Source organism: Mycetomoellerius zeteki, unplaced genomic scaffold (assembly GCF_001594055.1).
Source record: "Mycetomoellerius zeteki isolate Tzet28-1 unplaced genomic scaffold, Tzet1.0 scaffold430, whole genome shotgun sequence".
In the NCBI taxonomy this organism is placed as follows: domain Eukaryota; kingdom Metazoa; phylum Arthropoda; class Insecta; order Hymenoptera; family Formicidae; genus Mycetomoellerius; species Mycetomoellerius zeteki.
Window position 1 is genome coordinate 105,850 of NW_017257425.1, and position 18,946 is coordinate 124,795.

Genomic DNA, 18,946 nt, shown 5'->3' on the forward strand with positions numbered 1-18,946 from the left:
CGACTTTATACAGTGCCGGTGGCGACTCTTTTGTGACTCGCAGCGGTCGCTTGTCTGCGATTATTCAAAATTATAATACAGACTTTTACGGAGCCAACAAAACGCGCGATACAGCGAAAAAACAGTATCGTGTATCCGCGGCAGCATTGATCTGCACGTATTTGTAGCGCGCTGTAAAGAGCAATGTGATACGGAATATCTCGATGATATAGCGATACCTCGCTAATTGGCAAAATGTCGAGTCCAGTCGGCGTTGCTGCTCTCCTCAAAATTAAATCTCGCAGAGCACATCTGTAACGCATCCGGTGGGCACGCGCGTATTAATTAATAAAAGATATTTCAGGAGATATGTGCACCCGGCAACGGTCGTCTGCGACACCAGACGACGCCAAGAAATAATTCATCGAGAATTTACGCGCGGCAATGCGCATACAAAATATGCAGCAGCACGTGCTGCTATTGCTGCTGTTTGTTGCCTGCGAAGCAACTTTCGCTCGCGTTACTAATAATATGAGACGTCGCGTCGAGCGAAGTAAAGGATAACTGAAATGATACCGTTTGCCTTCCAAAGTACGATCCCGACGGAACGGAAGTTGTCCCCCGTTCCGTAGGGATGTAGACGCAAACAAAACTAAACTCATCACATTCGGACGGCCGCTAAGTGACTTGCAGTGATGAGGAAAACGGGAGCGGCGAATGGCTGTCGCCTATAGGAGAATTACAAACGGGACGAACCACTATCCTAAGAATGCACCTCGGCAATTAACTTCAATGTATATAAACGCTTCGATTTTCTAGACTTTTCTAGACGCGTCCGATTGCACGCCGCGCAATATCGAATAGTCCTTGAATCGTTGAGTGTTTCGAGAGGAGAAAAGCGATATTTTTACTCGGAAAGAATGGTTTTGCTGAAGAATCTGAAAATTTAATTAAATACAGATCTAAAAATAATTTTGTTGGACCATCAAAATGTATTATAAAGAAGAGCTTAAACGCTCAATGACAATGTTGCAAAAAGTTTTAACATTCTAGCAACTAATTTGAACATATTATTTTGATGATCCAAATAAAATAATTATTTTCATAATTTAACATAATTATTTTCAAATCCATATTTAGCTAAATTTTTAGAGACTTTAAAGCAAAACCTTTTTTTCGTGTAAAAATAACAATATGAGCAGGCATTGCGAATAAATAAAGATTCTTGATTTCACAATATACTTCGTAGTGATTTGGATTCAAAGATATACGGAAACATTTACGAAAGATGAAGGAACAGTTTTATTGAAATATATAAAAGTTGGATCAGATACTAGTTTGAAAATAATTATGTTGAACCATCAAAATAATTTGTGGGACGCTGAAGCATGATAATGAAAAAGAAGATTATGGAATAGGGGAACTATGAAATACCACGATATTTTGTATAGTTTGTGGTGCATTCTTGGAACGACCATCAAAATTACTTCTTCACAATCTGCTTAGACGTTATAACATGGCCACTGGTCGTAAATACTTATTGCGTTACCATAAAAGCTGCATTTCAATATTGCAAGAAAGGTTTTCGTGAAGTATCTAAAAATTTAGCTAGATACAGATCTGAAAACAATTTTGTTAAACCATATCAAAATAATTATGTAGAAAAGTCAAGTATGATAAGCAAATTCAGTAAAAAGTTTCATATTCTAACAATTAGTTTAAATATCTTACATAAATATTTTGATAGACCAACAAAATTATTTTCAGATCTGAGCCTAGCTAAATTTTTAGATACTTCAGTAAAACCGTTCTTTCCGTATAGTAAACAGTTTTATAAGCATAGTGTACACTTTTTATATAATTTTGAGAAGTATGTTATTAATTTTGTAATTTCAAATTAGCTAGGAGCTCTTTGAATGTAGCTTTCAAATATAATTCAACTTAATAATGTCTTAATAATGTCTAAGTACACGAACGAATAAAGACAAGATTTTTAACTCTCCTCGCATTAGTCTGATTATGATCCACATGAAGAAATCATACATTACACATAAGCGGATAAACACAATGCCGATTTCACATCGTACCAATATGTTGGCGGAGATACTGCGAGATGAGAGGGAAGTTTCTGAATTATAATTTTTAATTTTATATATTCTTTTTGTATTCAATTCTAACATTGAGAATGATCCGATGCGGATCGAAACGTTTGTTATGTTATTGCCGGCATTTAGATTAAAGTTATTGTATGTTTATTTTATTTTTATTTTTTAATTTTGACCATGTTTATTAATCTTGGCTCGTAGTTCTATTATCCATTTATATATAATAATTCAACTTATCTTGGTAACAAAATGTGTTAATGTATCCGACGTGTAAAGTTATACTATATATTAGTTAGTAGGATTCTATCATGTCTCTTCCCCACAACCTTTTTTCCCTCTTCTTTTTTTGTAAATTATGTTCGTTCTGTATATTCCAAGAACTTCCATCTGCAGTATATAATTCTATGGTTAACAAACTTGTATCAAAAGTAGTTATGTCATGAGTATCTATTAAGTTATTTCAATAAAACAACATGGTGTTCCATAATTCTCTCCCTTCCTAATTCTGCAAAAAATTTTGACATTCTAGTTAAATTTTGACGTCCTAATTACATTTCTAGTAAAGTTTGAGTGTCTAATATAATTATTTCGAGGCAATGGTTCAACATAATTATATTTTCAAATCTCCATCTAACTAAACTTTCAGACATAATACTTTAGCAAAATCATTCTTTCGGTGCAAGGATCGCCGCGGAGATTGAAGTCCATATATTATGAGGTCCACTTTACAGAGACTCTTAGACAGAGCTTCATATTTAAAGAGGACAAATTACGAACTTAGTGCCTCCAACTCGCATTCTAAAACTTTCACATAATGATTCAACCGTCAATCTTTTTCATGACATTACAAAAATGTGCTATGTACAAACACATAGCACGTTACATACGAAATATACGTAAGATCTCGTAGATTTCCTCGTGTAGAACCGTTTTACTTGTAATGACCGATGTATTGTATTCGCAACACGGAGGTTTCTCTCTCTTCGAAACAGGCCATCTATCATAAATGAAGAAATACAGACTCACCTTAAAGAATTCGCAAGCCATTGTGCCTGGCGATGATATATCACGACACGACTCGTTTCGTCTCGCACCTGCTCCTCGTCTCGCTCTCGACGAAGAAAGAACTCGTGGATTCGATCTATCAGCTATCGAGAGATCGCTTCGCGATGGCGGAAGGGAACAGCGAAATAAGGGTGAGGAAAAGGGGGGATGTAGACACGCGAGCGCGAATGTGAAACGGCAAGTTACGGTGGAAATCCCTATTTCCACCGTACGGAGCACCAACGTATCACGTCTTCAGAGGAACCCTCCCTTTCCTCCGATCGATCGGACTGGTATCGGGTTCAGTACAAGGCGGCGAGTGCTAGGAACCTGCAACAAACGAGCAAATTGTTAGCCTCGCCGTGCAAAGATCGTTCCCTAGAGTATCTCATCGATTATATATCGTCAATTAAAACGCGATAACGAAATCCAATATATTATTAGCTCATCGGACTGTAACACAATTATCGGTATGGATTATCAGTGTAGAATACAATTATCAGTACAGAATATTTTGTATTTGTTAAAACTGGTTTTTGTCAAAATGTTTATTTTGAATTTGCAATGTATTCGAATGCTAATTTAACATAATATGATCGTGTTATTTGAATATTTTGTGTTAAATTAATGTTTAACATTTCTTAGTGCTAGCTAAATAATTTTTACTTTTATTATGCATAAATTATAATTTCTATAAACATTTCAACCCACAGTTCTGAGTCATCTTCAGTATACATAAAGCTCGTTTATTTAATTTATCGCAAGTTACTATATATCCTCACAGAAATAGAGTAGCCTCGACATTATTAACAAAATTCTTCATAATATCAAAAGTAGGAATCCCGTCAAAAGTTTAGTAAATGAATTGAAATATCTTTTTCACAAAAAAAAAAACCAATGTGTATAAGTCATTAATGATAATAATGTAATAAATCCACATACGAAGAATATGCAAGGAACGAAAATTTATATATAAGTCGAACATTACATGATACAGATGTATTATGTTATATGCGATAATTATTTATACGCGAGAAAGCGACATTTAAAAATAGCAGAGTTCAATTTAATTAACTATAGGTTATACAAAACGGGAAAGAGAAAACCGATGTGTCTATTTTTAGTAACGCGATAATGAAAAACGATAGCGCCACTTCAATGGTATTACAAGACTTCGGAATGAGATAGAAATCATTATCTAAAGATATGGAGAATTTCCAGTTGAAACGTTAGCTGAAACTGCGCTTAACTGCGGCTTAACACATTCTATAGCTCATTCTAAAAGTAAACTTTAGAAATGACATAAAATCAATTGAATCGGTTAAATTCGAGTAAATAACATTTATGAAAATAACAGCTTCCGGCTCGCAGCACTGTCTTGATATAATAACTTCATTCAGAAATATTTGTAGTTGAAATAATTGAGTTTCGTATAAAGTTATACATATTACATGAGAAACAAAGGAGAAAGAACACGACTTCGTTCTTTGCTGAAAGCTGCACACACAAACTATATTTCCAGATCCTAGAAAGTTACTATCCGTTTTTGACGAATTCGTGATTTGGCAAGCAAACGGAGGAGAAAAATACGGACGGAGAAGCTTTTTATAAATCTACGGACTAATAAAAAAATCATTGCAGCAGGAAGATCGTAGGAAGATCCGCGTCTGCAACATCCTGGTCACTGGGAAATTTTCTATTCGTTTTCCGTGAAACGTGACTTATAAGACTACAATCTTGTAACTGCTTCCAGACGGGATATATTTAAAACTGCATATATCATTGATGGGTAATTATTCCGCGTCTCCTTCTATTTCTTCATTTTCTCCTGTCTCTTGTTCGATTTTTAACCCCACAGAAAGGTTTCTTTTATTCAAAGAAATGTTTCTTTGCTATACTTTGCTATTAAAGAAAAAATTTCTTTGATTTGAACGTCATTTCTGTCTCTTTGATTTGAAAATAATTTTTTTAAATCAAATAAAAAAGTTTATTTGATTTAAAAAAATTATTTTCAAATCAAAGAGAAATGACGTTCAAATCAAAGAAATTTTTTTTTATTTCAAAGAAAACATTTCTTTGAATCGAAGAAACTTTTCTTTGGGTGTATAGTCAGCTACGATGTCTCTAGTAACTCCGACATTAGTTAGTCTCCAGATCCTTCTAATCATCAATACACTCTACAAAAAACGGTGTGGGTTTAACCGTGCGATTTTGATATAATTCTCATCGAGTTAGTGTTAATATTAACACATGATTTGAATTTATAATCCCAGGTGTTTGTATCAACATCATTATGATGATTTAAAATCCATGATGCTAAATTCATTATGTTGGTGTTAATATTAACATCACACTGCTGAAAAATTTGTGTTAAATTGAACATATTTCACGTATCCCAAATGGCTCACTCAAATTTTTGTGTTAATTTAACACAAAATGAATATGTTAGAGAAAGTAACATAGATATTATATGAAAAGATTACCACAAAAAAGGTAATATTGACACACAATTTATAAGCAAACTATGGAAGTATATTTTTTTTCAATATAATTATAGTATATTAAATTAACACATACCTACTTCACTCATTCATCTTAGAATTTACGTTTTAAAATACATTGTTTTTATATTACTTATTCACTTATATTCATAAATTGTGTCATTTTAATTTTAAGAAATGTTGAATATCAATTTAACATATAATAAAATCTTTAAATAACATAAAATAGTATTTTAAATTAACACTCGAATATATGTTAAAGATTCAACAAAGGTATAAATAGATCGTTTCTAACAAAAATGTAAAATGTTTTTTACTGTGCGATACAATGAGAATTACGAGTATATAAAACACCTTATGATTAAATTCGATATTTTTTAGAGTGTAGAATCTTCTTTTATGATTAATACGTTTTATTTGCGTATTGTAAATTTTAAATCCCGAAAAGATTTGGACTAGAAATCGTCATTAGGTTTAGAAATTTTGGAAGTAATTGAAAATAATTATTCCAGAAGTCATTGTTAACCAATGATGCAGGTCAGGAATACGAGATTCGAAACGTCGCCGGTCTCTCGGTGTCAAGTCAAGGCTTCGAAATGTATACCAATGTTCGACTTGGTTAGATCGCATCTCTCGTCCTGGCCATGAATATTATACCGTATCGTCGCGTCGCTTTAAGCTTTAACAAAGCCATGAATAACCGAATCGGTTAAGCTGGTCAATAAAATTTTTGAAGAATACAGAATTCGTGCACGGTGATATCCTCCGTTAAAGTATTTTCTTCCGTCTAGCAATGTCCAACGTGAATGAATAACAAAACACATTGTGTTATGTATAAAAAAAGGCAATCCGTTGTATGACAATTTTCCCACAATAAAAACTCGCGTACAATTTACTCACTGATCAAAGTTTATTTAACCGTATAAAGCTTTCGAGCGTAATCAAACGATTTTACGGAGAACAATCAAAGAAAACAATAAACGCGTTTAGATTAGTGATATGAAATAATACAGAGATTTTTATATTTCTTTCTCATTGTTTCTGCAATTAATTAATTATTTCTGACATATAATTAGCTGCGCAATATGATTCCGATAGGAAAATAAAATTGTAAAAATATCCTCACTGTGGGGTAATATTTTTCGCAATAAATTCTTTGCAATGAGTTAAGATGCTTATTAGCATTATTTAATTAATGATCAATTTGTGATATTTTATTTACAACTTCGGTTTATAATTTTGTTTCCAACAAACCGAATTGGCGTAGTTTATAAAACTAAAAAATATATTTTTAAAATTTGCATATAAATATTATTAAACAGCAAGAGGCCTCCTTTAAATATAGGATTCTTTCTCTTAATTGTTATTCACTTATCGATCCATTTTCTGTTTATTATTATAAAAATAATTGTACAAATATAATCATCAAAAATAATCATACACTGTTAGAGATATCAAAGGAGCAATAACAATTTAATCCCCTGAATTAAATAACACTTTGTTATTTTTAACTTCTAAGAGTATGTCAAAATATAAGTGAATTTATTTCTGTAATTAATTTCAAAGTAAATATATTAACGTCTACATTAACGTACTCAATTAGTAAATAATAAACTAAGTCAAGTCAAACTTCGGTCAAATTTAATACATATTCTTGAATTAAATTGTTTAATTTCACTTGTTTTAATGCGACTATAGACTTAACGACCTATAGAAATGGCGACCTATAGAAATGACTAAAAATAGCTCAAATTGGATATAATTTGACATCATAAATTTAACAGTCTAAAAAATGATGTGAATACTTAATGATATGCATGTCTTTATTATATCTTTATTGACAGTATATGTCAGCATTTAAATTAAGATAAAAAAATCGATGATTAATATTTATTTTTTAAAATAATGTCCATTAATGCTTAAAAAGTGTAAGAATGCAATAAATATATTCTATTCAAATTCAAAAAGTGTAAGAATGCAAAAAATATATATATTATATTTAAGGTGTTATATTTTTTGTACATATGTATATACCATATAAAATAGTAGTGCTGAAACGTCACAAACAATGGACTTCTTTTCTGATAAAATTTAATAGCACATAATAATGTTCATTTTCTTTATACCATTACGCACATAATACTACTGTGCAAGTAATGCAAATAATTATAAGAATAAAAATTCGTAGCGCTATGAGCTTAAAAATTCAAGTATTTACATTAAAAATTCTAATTACGATAAAAATGAACGAAATTTAAATTAAAAAAAATTTTAAAGCTTAAAATCTCTACTTCCGAAAGATTACTTTGCCTTTTAAGTTTCTGTGAGTTTAGTTATTTTTACATATAGAAGATAATAAGCTGGATAAAATGGGAAATTGTCTTCTCACTTTATGGGCCTGTCACATATACAAAAAAATCTAACGTGAAAGCTTAAAGTTTTCCTTACACAATTGCTTTTTAAAATGTTGCTAAATTTTTCGTTACCGACAAGGGGAATCTCAGAAGTGTTCATCAAATTTTTCGATGCTAATTTTTTTTATGTCGCGGCATTTAGCAACATGCGACTTTTTTCTGTGTTAAAATTTTTGAAAAGCTGAAAATTTCAGATCCCGTTTATTCTTCAAGGAAAGCTTATCCAAAAAACGTTTAAAAACGTTTAAACGCAATAAACAGAACGTTTTGACACTTCGTTGTCGTTATATCGAGACACATGTCGTTGATAGTTTCTGTGTACGATATTAATTTTTTAACCATTTAGAAACGTTTTAATATTATTTTTGTAGGAAATATTATATGATATTGATATTTTAATTGTTTGAAAGAAGTAACAACCGGAGTAATCGTTCAATTTTTTGGATTTCCAAAAATGTATAACTCGAAAATAAAGCCGCATGTTGATAAACGCCGCGATACGTATTTTTTTTTTTTACATCAAAAACCATCAAAAAATTGACATTGAAAAACTCGATAAACCCTTCTGAAGTTCCCTTTGTGAGTTATCGCGGAATAAAAATAACATTTCGATTTTGATTGCTCATAACTTCATTAAAAATCATTATATCGCAATTTAAAAAACAAATTCTTAAAACTGAAACTTTTCTCTATCGAATAGTACAATTGCCAATTTTAAAAAAAAAATCGTTAAAAATATTCAAATTAAATAAATAGTGCTACGAACTTTTGTTCCAACACAATATATAACATTAAATAAATAGTGCTACGAACTTTTGTTCCAACACAATATATGACATATGTACACAATATCGGGCCATGTGTAGGCGATGTCCGTGAAAAATTGTTTCAAAAATTGATCGTGAAAATTCCAACGTCTCCGAGAAAACCAGTTTACAAACATCTACACAGGTCACACGCATAGTGGATTTCTGTTATAATGATCTACAAGCATTCTCACTGTCCGTACTGAACTCGTTTTCATCCCAGCGAGAATACGGAAAATATCTGCGGTACCAACGGACCCGAGCCATGCGTACTGAATAATAAGATGCATTTTACGTTGCACACGCGGAACCAACCTGCAGGTGCATCGGGCACGAATTGTCGCGTGAAAAGTTCGCTGTCGCTCGTTGACACAACACGACTCTGAACAGTCCGAACAGTATACTAAACTTCATTCGGATTTCTCTCTTTCTCCCGTTCCTGCGGTTCCTATCTTGGTTTCTCCTACCATCAGGTCATGTGCAGTCATTTTGCTTTTATCTTCGTTCGACTAGTAGTCGCGTACAGCCGTTTCCTTTCATGTCTGTCGTCTCCCACCGTCGTTTTACCATCAAGGTTTGCGCGCGCTAAGCCTGACGGATCTCTCTCTTTCGCGGTTTTCCGCGATATTTCGCAATTACACTCGAAGATCAAGCACGCAACGCACAAATGCGATGTGAATAAATAGCGATAGAGATACCGGGTGTTTGTAAAAAAAAAAAATTGTACAGTCGATTTTCTATAATATAATATATTGATTTTTATTATAAATTAATTCTGTATGGTATGTAATAATTTTTGAACTAGTTAATGATTATATTAATTAAATTTATCTTTTTAAATCGATGAATAATTTTTTAACCTTTTCACTCGTGTTTTACAAAATTTCTGCTAAATGTAAAATGTAAAAGTATTAGCGAGATAAAGTCAAAACTACTTTGTTGCTCGAAGAGCGGGGTTTTTGACACGTCATAACAAATTTGCACAAAAATATAAATGTAAACATTTTTACTGTTTAAGAAAAGATGTTAGTACACGGGAAGGTTTTACTAAAGTATTTAAAAATATAGCTAGATCTAAAAATAATTTTGTTTAATCATCAAAATAATTATGCGAAAGATGCTCAAACTAGAATGGCAAAACTTCTTGCAGCATTACTCATGCTTGAGACTTCTACGTAAATGTTTTGATAATTCAACAAAATAATTTTCAGCAAATTATTTTTTGCTATATCTAACAAAATTTTTAGATACTTCAGCAAAATATTTCTTTCCGTGTATCCATATATTCATGAAAGGACCATGTAATCTTCAACAGAGATTCTCCAAGCAGAAAACTTTAATTGTTATATCTGATGCTGATAACGTAAAAATATAATATTTATTGAACTGATTCGTTTCTCGAATCGCTGTTAGAAGCAATGATAATCTAATCCCTTAAGTTAAATAACATCTTATTATTTTTGACTTCCATCTGTGTCAAAATGTAAATCAATTTATTTCTGTGGTTACTGTTAAAGTAATCATCGTCCATATTAACGTATGGACGTAATATGCATTTAGTAAGTAATAAACTAAATTGGAGTCTAATACATTTTTCTTGAATTAATTAACTCCATTGTTTTAATCAAATTAACGACATATTGGGTAGAAACAGTGATGAGACCTATAGATAAAATTAAAAATAACTAAAATGGGTATAATTTGACATTATGAATTTTAAAATGCAGAGTTAAAAAAGAGAGTACACGTAAAATAATTTCTTTGAAATTGGTTTTTTTTAGAATATAACCTTCTGGTTTAACGAATTAAATAGATTCCCTTCCAAAACATTTCTGACACATTGCAAATGAGCGCGAATCAGTTTTCAATGTGATTCTTGAGTTTATTTAATCAAGTACTTTTTAATCAGAGGCATTTTTCGCAAATTAGTTTTCAATGTGACTCCTGCACTCATTTAATTAAGCTGCACTTTTTGCGAGTTGTCGCATGAAAAGCTCGTTGTCGCTTCGTTGATGCGATGCAACTCCGAACTGTACTGAACTGAAATTCATTTAAATTTCTCCCTTTCTCAACAAGAATTTTCGTTTTCTCGATTGTCTGAATAGGTACGCTTTAGGAATTTCACTGCGTATGTTATGAACGGCCTGTATAATGTGCATCATTATGTCGCGTCATAATGTTGATTTTTCATGTGCCCTACCTCTAGTCATCAGTTCTATAGACGGTATTATTGCATAAATTAGCTTCGTTTTTATGGATTTCATGCGGAAATCTAGACGCATTGACATAAAATTTTACTGACTACATTATTGTCTCTCTGTTAAAATTATATAAGAGAAAAATTTTGTTCTCATTAATAGAAAAATAGATAAAAATTAGCATATTTAATGTCAATTAGATAAAGATATTTCCTTATTCTGTTAGACACAATGAAGCAGTTTCAAAGTCAATATTTCTTAGGAAGAAATACTCCAACAAGTTGGAATGAATTTTTCAAGGAGGATCGTTTTTGAGCTGTCAAAACTTGTATGCAACCCTCATTAAAATTTTATGCTTAAATATCTTAGTGAATAAATCTGAAATTAAATTACATTAAAATCTGCTTGAAATTGAACCAAGAATAAAATCTAATTTATTTAAGTATCTTGAATTTAATTCGAGAAAAGTTCTTTATATTTTTAATGGATTATAATTTTTATCTGTTAAGGAATAATTTACTAGATATACTTTAAATTGATTTGATTAAAGTAGATTATTCTTTAATATATAAAATCGTAAAAAGATCTACATCCTTTATTGGATTTTGGACATCTTGGGGAGAAAAAAAGCCTTCCAACACGGCGGCTTAAAATAAAGTCCTTTGCTCACGCTCCGACTGGCTATACAGTCCAAATCGGTACTTATACTGTAATGACCTTAACGAACCTCATTCCGAGCGTGCCTCGTAAATGTCACGAGTATTAATTCATCCGCATTGGATGCGTATCTCATAAAGAAAAGTGTTGCTCTTTTCTTCTCACAACTTCAAGCTTCGACGAAATTTAATAACTGCTTGTTACCATAAAGACGGTAAAAAATATCTACGATCATCTTGGAAGAGAATGCGATGTTATAAGGGACAAAATTTACGTTTGTACGCGAACGCGTACACAGTTGGAAAATTTGCATTAAATTTAACACATTTCACGTGTCCCAAACTGTCCACCCAAAGGATTCCGCATTAATTACATAGAAAATTGAGTCCTGGTGAAGTGAATTAGTTTTCACATCATATAACGTAGCTTATAACGTGGTGAACAAAAGATAGCTCATTAATGGATTGTTTTTGAACTATATGGTGTATCAAAAATGTGAAACTTGTGCTCACCTTTCCAATTAGTACGGTTCTTTTTAAGTTAGTTTAACACAAGATGTGTTAACATGTTTCAATTTTAACATTTATAATATGTTAATTAAATTAACACATTTTAGTCATTTATCTTAAAATTTGCGTTTTAAAATACATACAAGTTTTATATTGATAAACAAAATACATAAGTTTCATTTGTTCATTTATTCATAAATTATGTTATTTCAACATTAACAGATATTTAATATCAATTCAACACAAAATATTCAAATAACACAATCACATTATGTTAAATTATAACACACGGATGTGTTATAAAACCAATACAAAAGTTTTAGCAAGAGCTGATTTTAACACAAATACAAAATGTGTTTTATTGCATAAAGAGAAAAAGCTCCTAGCGAAACGTTGGCGTATCGCTGCAGAGATTCTCGCAATGTATCTTCGGCCACGACATCGGCCGACAAGTTTTAGCCGCGGATTCGCGAAGTTCGCGGCGCGAGACGCGACGGAGGACATCTTCTGCTTTTGACGAACGTATACGACCTACTTGCCCCTCGGTTTACCCCCTGGATCATCCCTAAAGCCCGAACTTTTCATTCCCGCGACACTCCGCATACACGACGACGATGTAAATTTCGTGTCTTCGTTCTATTCATGCGCTTTTTCTCCCCGCTTCTCGACCCTTAATGCACATCTCGCTCTGAGCATAACGCGATCCCATATCTTTTTTTGAAATTATAATTTTAATAATAATTTTAATAATAAAATTTATTCACTAATTAGTAATGGAATGTTATCTCTTCTTTCTCTCTTTTATAACGCTCACACGAAATATTAACATTAAAAAGAATAGAATTTTGGAAGAGGGATAGAGAGTTCCTCTTTCGTAAATTATAAATATATAATTTTTATTGTATATGCATGTGAACAGAATGCAGGAGGTAATTTTTATTTAGGCAAGAAAGTCGGGCAAGGGATTAATCTCCCTCTTGAAGCAATTTTTACGAAATGGCTCTTCCGCTGCTACCGTTTTCTGTCGCCGCTCCCTAATGCACATACCACACGCGATAAGTGCTAATTGATCCTGCTGCAATAATTTTGTAGGAAAATACAGCGCACTACGAATTGCATCACAATCTCGAAAACGATCGCACTCCAAATCGGAAAAAGCACTTAAACAGAGCAAAGTCATCAAAATAATGTCAAAAATGACTCCAAAATGATCACTAAAAGTCACCTTTCAATCATGTACGGTTCGTTTTAACATCAATTTGCCATGATTTGTTCTGCTTGGGGCATAATTTTTTCAAGCAGAATATCAAATCACGTCAAAATGATGTTAAAATAAATCGTAACTGATTAGAGAGAGACTTTTATGTCCATTTAACTTTAATTTTGATTTAATTCACTTTTTATCTTTTCCTAGTTATAGGAATTAGAAAAAGATAGAGTAAATTAAACTGAAATTAAAGTTTATCTATATTGGTATACTGTTAGATTGTTAGATATCAAAGGAGCAATGGTAACCTAATCATTTGAGTTAAACAATGTTTTGTGTGTAATTTTCGTCTTCCATGTGTGTCAAAATATAAATCAAATCCATTTCTGTGGTTAGTTTCAAAGTAAAAATCGTCCAGATCCAGATAACGTATGCATTAGTAAATAATATTTAGTAAATAATAAGCCAAGTTTGAGTCAAATTTAATATATTTTCTTGAGTCGAATTGTTAAACTCTAATTGTTATCAGAGACAAATAAAATGTTACAACAACTAAACTTTTTGTCTCAACTAAATTATTTTATTTCATCAACCAAGAATTTGTTTGCTCATATCCAAACAAAAGATTAGTTGATTCAACTGAATGAGATTCTCAGTATGCATTAGTAATCATTTTAGAGCCGTTTTGATGTCATGATGACTAGTGTTCTGCTTGAGCTCCGCTTGTATTCGATTCAAGATTTGCCCTAGTCTCTGTTCATAGTGCATTAAGGGATACGTTACGTTGATGCATACGTAATGCATTAATACGTTTGTGAAGATGCATGTGCATCTATAGACGCGCCGTGTAATCTCGTATCGACGAACGAAAGCCAGTGTGTTATACGGTATTCCAGTGACCCATCTCGAGTCGCGCGACAGAGCCACTAACGAGATTAATATCCCGTGCGTCATTAGCTTATTCGGTATGCCCCTTAGATATCATCATTTCGTTTTACCCCATTACGAGGATACGCCCGGGAAAGCGTGTCACAGATACGCGATCCTTTTGCTAACTCAGTAGGAAGGTTTTTTCGAAGCAAATTCCGAACGATGGCACGTACCGCAAATAAAATAAGGAATGAAAACTCTTTGCGGGAAGCTAAATTAATAATTTTCAGAAAGTCCCGGCGGGGAAGGGTACCCGAGGAAGAAGTTGTTATGCATTTTTTAAAGCGTATGAGCGGCTACATATCTTCGGAGATACTTGCGAAGTGAATACGCCCCTTTTGCAGCAGGCGAAATATTTTTATGAGTACTTTTAACAATGGACGAACGTTTCTGAGATAAATTCTACTAGGCTTCTTTTGACAAATAATAAGTTTTGAAGCTCAAGTATTAATTTTCGTATGACGGAACATTAGCCTAAAATTAACGGAAAATGAATGCAAGCGTCATCCCCGTGACATTTATTAATTTATATCGTTTAATTTAAGATTCGTCAAATTTTCGTTTATTCAAATTCATTTCTTTCTATATTTTAATAGAATCCTGATTTGCAGCGCGATTTGCGATGTCAAATGTTAAAAAGAACGTTGAAAGCGATGACCTCTCTCGTTTTTGCTAAAAAAAAATTGACAAATTGCTGATTGTGAGATAAAATATTTTACGAGGCTTTTTTTTAACAGATATGATAGCTTCGAAAAGCATTAATTTTGATAGATGTTCTAAAATCAGCGAATGCATAGTGTTATTCCTTTGCAATTTTATTTAACGTTTAATTTAAGATTCGTCATTTAAATTATGATGGATTTTTTTTATTTTAGTGGAATCCTGATTTGCAGCGCGTTTCGTAATATCGAATGTCGAAATTTAGAACGTTGAAAACGATGACCTCTCTCGACATTTTCGTTAAAGACAAAATTGGCAAACGTTTCTGAAATAAACTAGTTTTTTTAACAGATACAGCTTTGTAAAGTATTAATTTTCACACGATAGACGATCTAAAATCAGCGGAAAGCGAATATAGCATAGCGTTATCCCTCGTGAAATTTTATTCATTTAATTTTAGATTTGTCGTTCAAGTTAAAGTGGATTTTTTATTTTAGCAGAATCCTAATTTGCGGCGCGTTTCGTGATATCGAATGTCAAAATTTTTAACGTCGAAAGTAATAATCTTCCTCGATATTTCCGCTAAAAATAAATTAGCAAAAGTTTCTGAAGTAAATTATTCTATAATTATTCTATAAGGCTTTTTTAACAGACATAGCTTTGAAAAGTATTAATTTTCACGACAGGCATTCTAAAATTAGCGAAAAGCGAATACATAGCATTCTTTCTTGTGAAACTTTATTTATCGATTAATTTAAGATTCATCGGTTAAGTTATGATAGATTTTTGTTTATTTTAGCATAAATCCTGATTTACAGCGCGTTTCGTGATATCGAATGTCGAAATTTAGAACGTTGAAAGCGATGACCTCCCTCGACATTTTCGCTAAGGAAAAATTAACTCCGGCCAGGAGCTGCGTTATATATCGATTGTCTGCCAATTCTAGGACGTTCTATAGATCCGCCCATGAAATAAGAACGCTCTGATACGATCATTAGCCGGGAACTAACGGGTTGCCCGAGCCACTGGTTAAAAATGAACCCTCGCACCTGGGGCACGGTACGGCGAGCCGCTGCGAAATTCCGAGATTTCTTCGTACATTCCCGAATCTCATTAAGCAACATCGGAGGGAGTCACGCGAGCGAGGAGAATGTGATTCGGGGCTTCGAATGAGAATTCGAACGCGGTGTAGAGGCCTCCAAGTCGCGACGCGCCGCGTCGGGTGGAGTTCCTCGGCACTGCAATGTTGGCGGTGGAACGCAACGTATCCGGGTAACGCGATCGTCGGCGTTTATTCCACAGGAAGTGTCTCCCCACGCACGAGGAAACCTCCGTCATTTTCTCGTACGCGATATAATATGCCCCGATAGTACATCGGATATTTCAGGGACAACTCCTTCGACAAATTTAGAATCGTTTTCCTTGGCGAAGTTATCTTTACAACAGAGTGACATATAAGATAAGAGTATTATAAGATAAAAATAATTAAGATTTTCTTGGGTAAAATTCATGTCTACATATAAAGTAAAACATAAGTGATAGCAGCTATTAAAGTGGCACATGAAGTGTTTAATTATCCAATTTTCAGGCTTTGGTAATTAATTTTATACATCCTGTACTAATTTTGTTGAAAATAAATGTTGTATACATATATAATAAATTTTGTTAAAAATAAATATGTTATAATATAAATCAAATGATATGACATTCGAAAAGCAATTAAAGGTGTTACGTGAAATGTTTAATTATCCAATTTTCAAGCTTTGGTAATTAATTCTATACCAATCTTGTACCAATTTTGTTAAAAATAAATATATATAAAGCAATGACATTTTGTATGTCATTCTGTATATAACTAACAACTACACAAGTTTTATATTACGCAGAATTAATGTATGCATTGAATAAATCTTATACTTATTGCAACTATAAAATTGCTTATTCAACTATGTACATACATTAATTCTACGTATATAAGCTCTACTCACACGTAGTTGTCGCCTATAATACCTATTATAGTTGCTACCATTATGTCTTTTTCTCTGTAATTGAATCGACGATGGACATACGATTACTTATTTGTGCCATCGCGATAGAAAACCTCCTCATTTCGAAATGATTTACACGAGGTACACTTACATTTACTTTGTGCAGGCAAAGAATAAATTTTACGTAACAAACGCGATCAATCTATTTTTATTCTTGCGGGAATTCGTAATCGCACGGAATGAACGGAAACATCTGCATCGTACGGTACGAAAGATCGCCGCTGCGAACTCGCGGTAGCGGGATCGAAACGAGAGGAACCCTTCGACAAATTCGGGGGTAAAAAAACGAAAAAAGAAAGGAAAATGCAAGACGTGCGGTATCGTGTGCGGGAGGAAGTAGCGAGGGTGCGTTCGCGTTCACCGTCCGTTCGTTCGTCCGCCCGTCCGCGAGTCGAACGCAACCCTCGATGGCTCGCTCGCTCGAGTCGACTCGAACGCGCTCGAACGAGGGTAGGGTCGAGCCAGCAACCCCTCGCGCATTTTCCCTTCGACGGCTGGCAAACTCCGTCCGCTCACGTTACCCCGAGTACGGAGTGCACGAAGGTACAAATATCGCCGTTCTCCTAGGCCGATCTTTGCGAGCGCCGCACGACGTTGCGGACGTCTTGTATTATCGATTGACGAAAGTTACGTGGAGGGACTCGCCGCCGGGGCACGGCGATCGTGACGTGAGCGAGCGAGCTGGGGCGAGAAGAGAAAAGAAAAAAAGAAAAGGAGGAAAGATCGGAGAAGCGAGCGAGCGAGCGAAGAAATTCAACCCTCGCGCTCTCGCTACTCTCTTCTCTCGCGTTCTTCCTCTCCTCTTCCTCTTCGCTCTACACGTTCTCTATATGCTGCTTCTTTTCTCGACTCCCTCGCGATCTCCATCGTGCCCTATTTTAGATCATCGTCGAGAGAAACAAACGCACCCCCGTTACTCGATGTAGAACTCCCGGAGCAATTTTATATCACAAAAAGGAGCGAGAAAAGCAAAAGACACTTGGAGAGACAGATAATGATGACGAAGGGGATGATCGCACTCACCCTCACGGGGTTAGACCGTCGCGGTGGAAGCCTCGTTGGCAGCACGGACGACGAACATGCTCGCGTCGGAAACGGCAGTAGTGGCAGTGGCGTGACTGGCGGCGGCACCCACGATGACGGCGACGACGGCTGTGACGACGGCGACGACGACGGCGGCGGCAGCGACGGTGGCGGTGGCAGTTACGATGACGTCGATGACGCTGAAGAACGCGAAGAACGCGACGACGGTGGCGGTGATGGCGACGACGGTGGTGGCGGTGGCGGCGACCGCACCACGAGCGGCGACGTTAGCGTTAGCGCGAACTGGCGATGACGGTGACGACGATAATGACGGTAACGATGATGATGATGACGACGAGTAGTCACTTCCCACCTCCGTACAATCCGGGGAGGGCACCATCTCCTCCTCGCCCGTGCGATCGCGTGCACACCCGACGACAACGACGACGATGACGCCGACGTCTGCACTACTACTACTGCTGCTGCTGCTGCTGCTGCTGCTGCTACTACTGGTCTGTGCGACGACGACCACCGCGCTATGACACCACCGTGGTCCCGCTACCACGCTGAGTAACATCGTCGCAGTGTCATCGTCGTCGCGCCCCTCGGCGTGCGCCCCATTTTTCGCGTGTTGCTGGCTGATACTGCTGGCTGGCGCTCGATCGCATCCACCGTATGCGTGCGACGGCCGGGGGTGGGCGCGAAAGGAAAAAAAAAGGAAAAAAAGGGTCGAACGAACGCACAGGACGCACGCACTCTTTCGTCGCTCTCTTCCTCTCTCCCTTTCTCCCTCTTTCTCTCTCTCGCTCTCGTTCACTCTCTCTCACTCTCTCTCTCTCTCTCTCTCTCTCTCTCTCTCTCTCTC

At 34.9% G+C, this 18,946-nt stretch overlaps 2 protein-coding genes across 9 annotated transcripts in view; one reads left to right on the forward strand and one right to left on the reverse strand.

Moving 5' to 3' along the window:
- The window catches only part of Glut1 (Glucose transporter 1), a 39,927-nt gene extending 21,398 nt beyond the window's left edge, over positions 1–18,529 (reverse strand). The window contains exons 1-2 of one of the 8 annotated variants that reach the window (XM_018454248.1): positions 18,082–18,528; positions 3,111–3,458 (exon numbers count right to left, since the gene is read on the reverse strand). Coding sequence is in view for 1 of the 8 variants with exons in the window: in XM_018454255.1 (XP_018309757.1) it covers positions 3,111–3,131 (21 nt within the window). In the remaining 7 variants the exon portion in view is untranslated. Of the gene's footprint in view, positions 1–3,110; positions 3,459–9,164; positions 9,317–18,081 lie in introns of those variants that run through there. The other 7 variants (XM_018454246.1, XM_018454247.1, XM_018454255.1 and 4 more) reach the window with 7 other exon arrangements.
- The window catches only part of LOC108726589 (methylosome protein 50), a 58,915-nt gene that overhangs the window by 22,467 nt on the left and 17,502 nt on the right, over positions 1–18,946 (forward strand). The gene's annotated exons all lie outside the window — the stretch shown is intronic.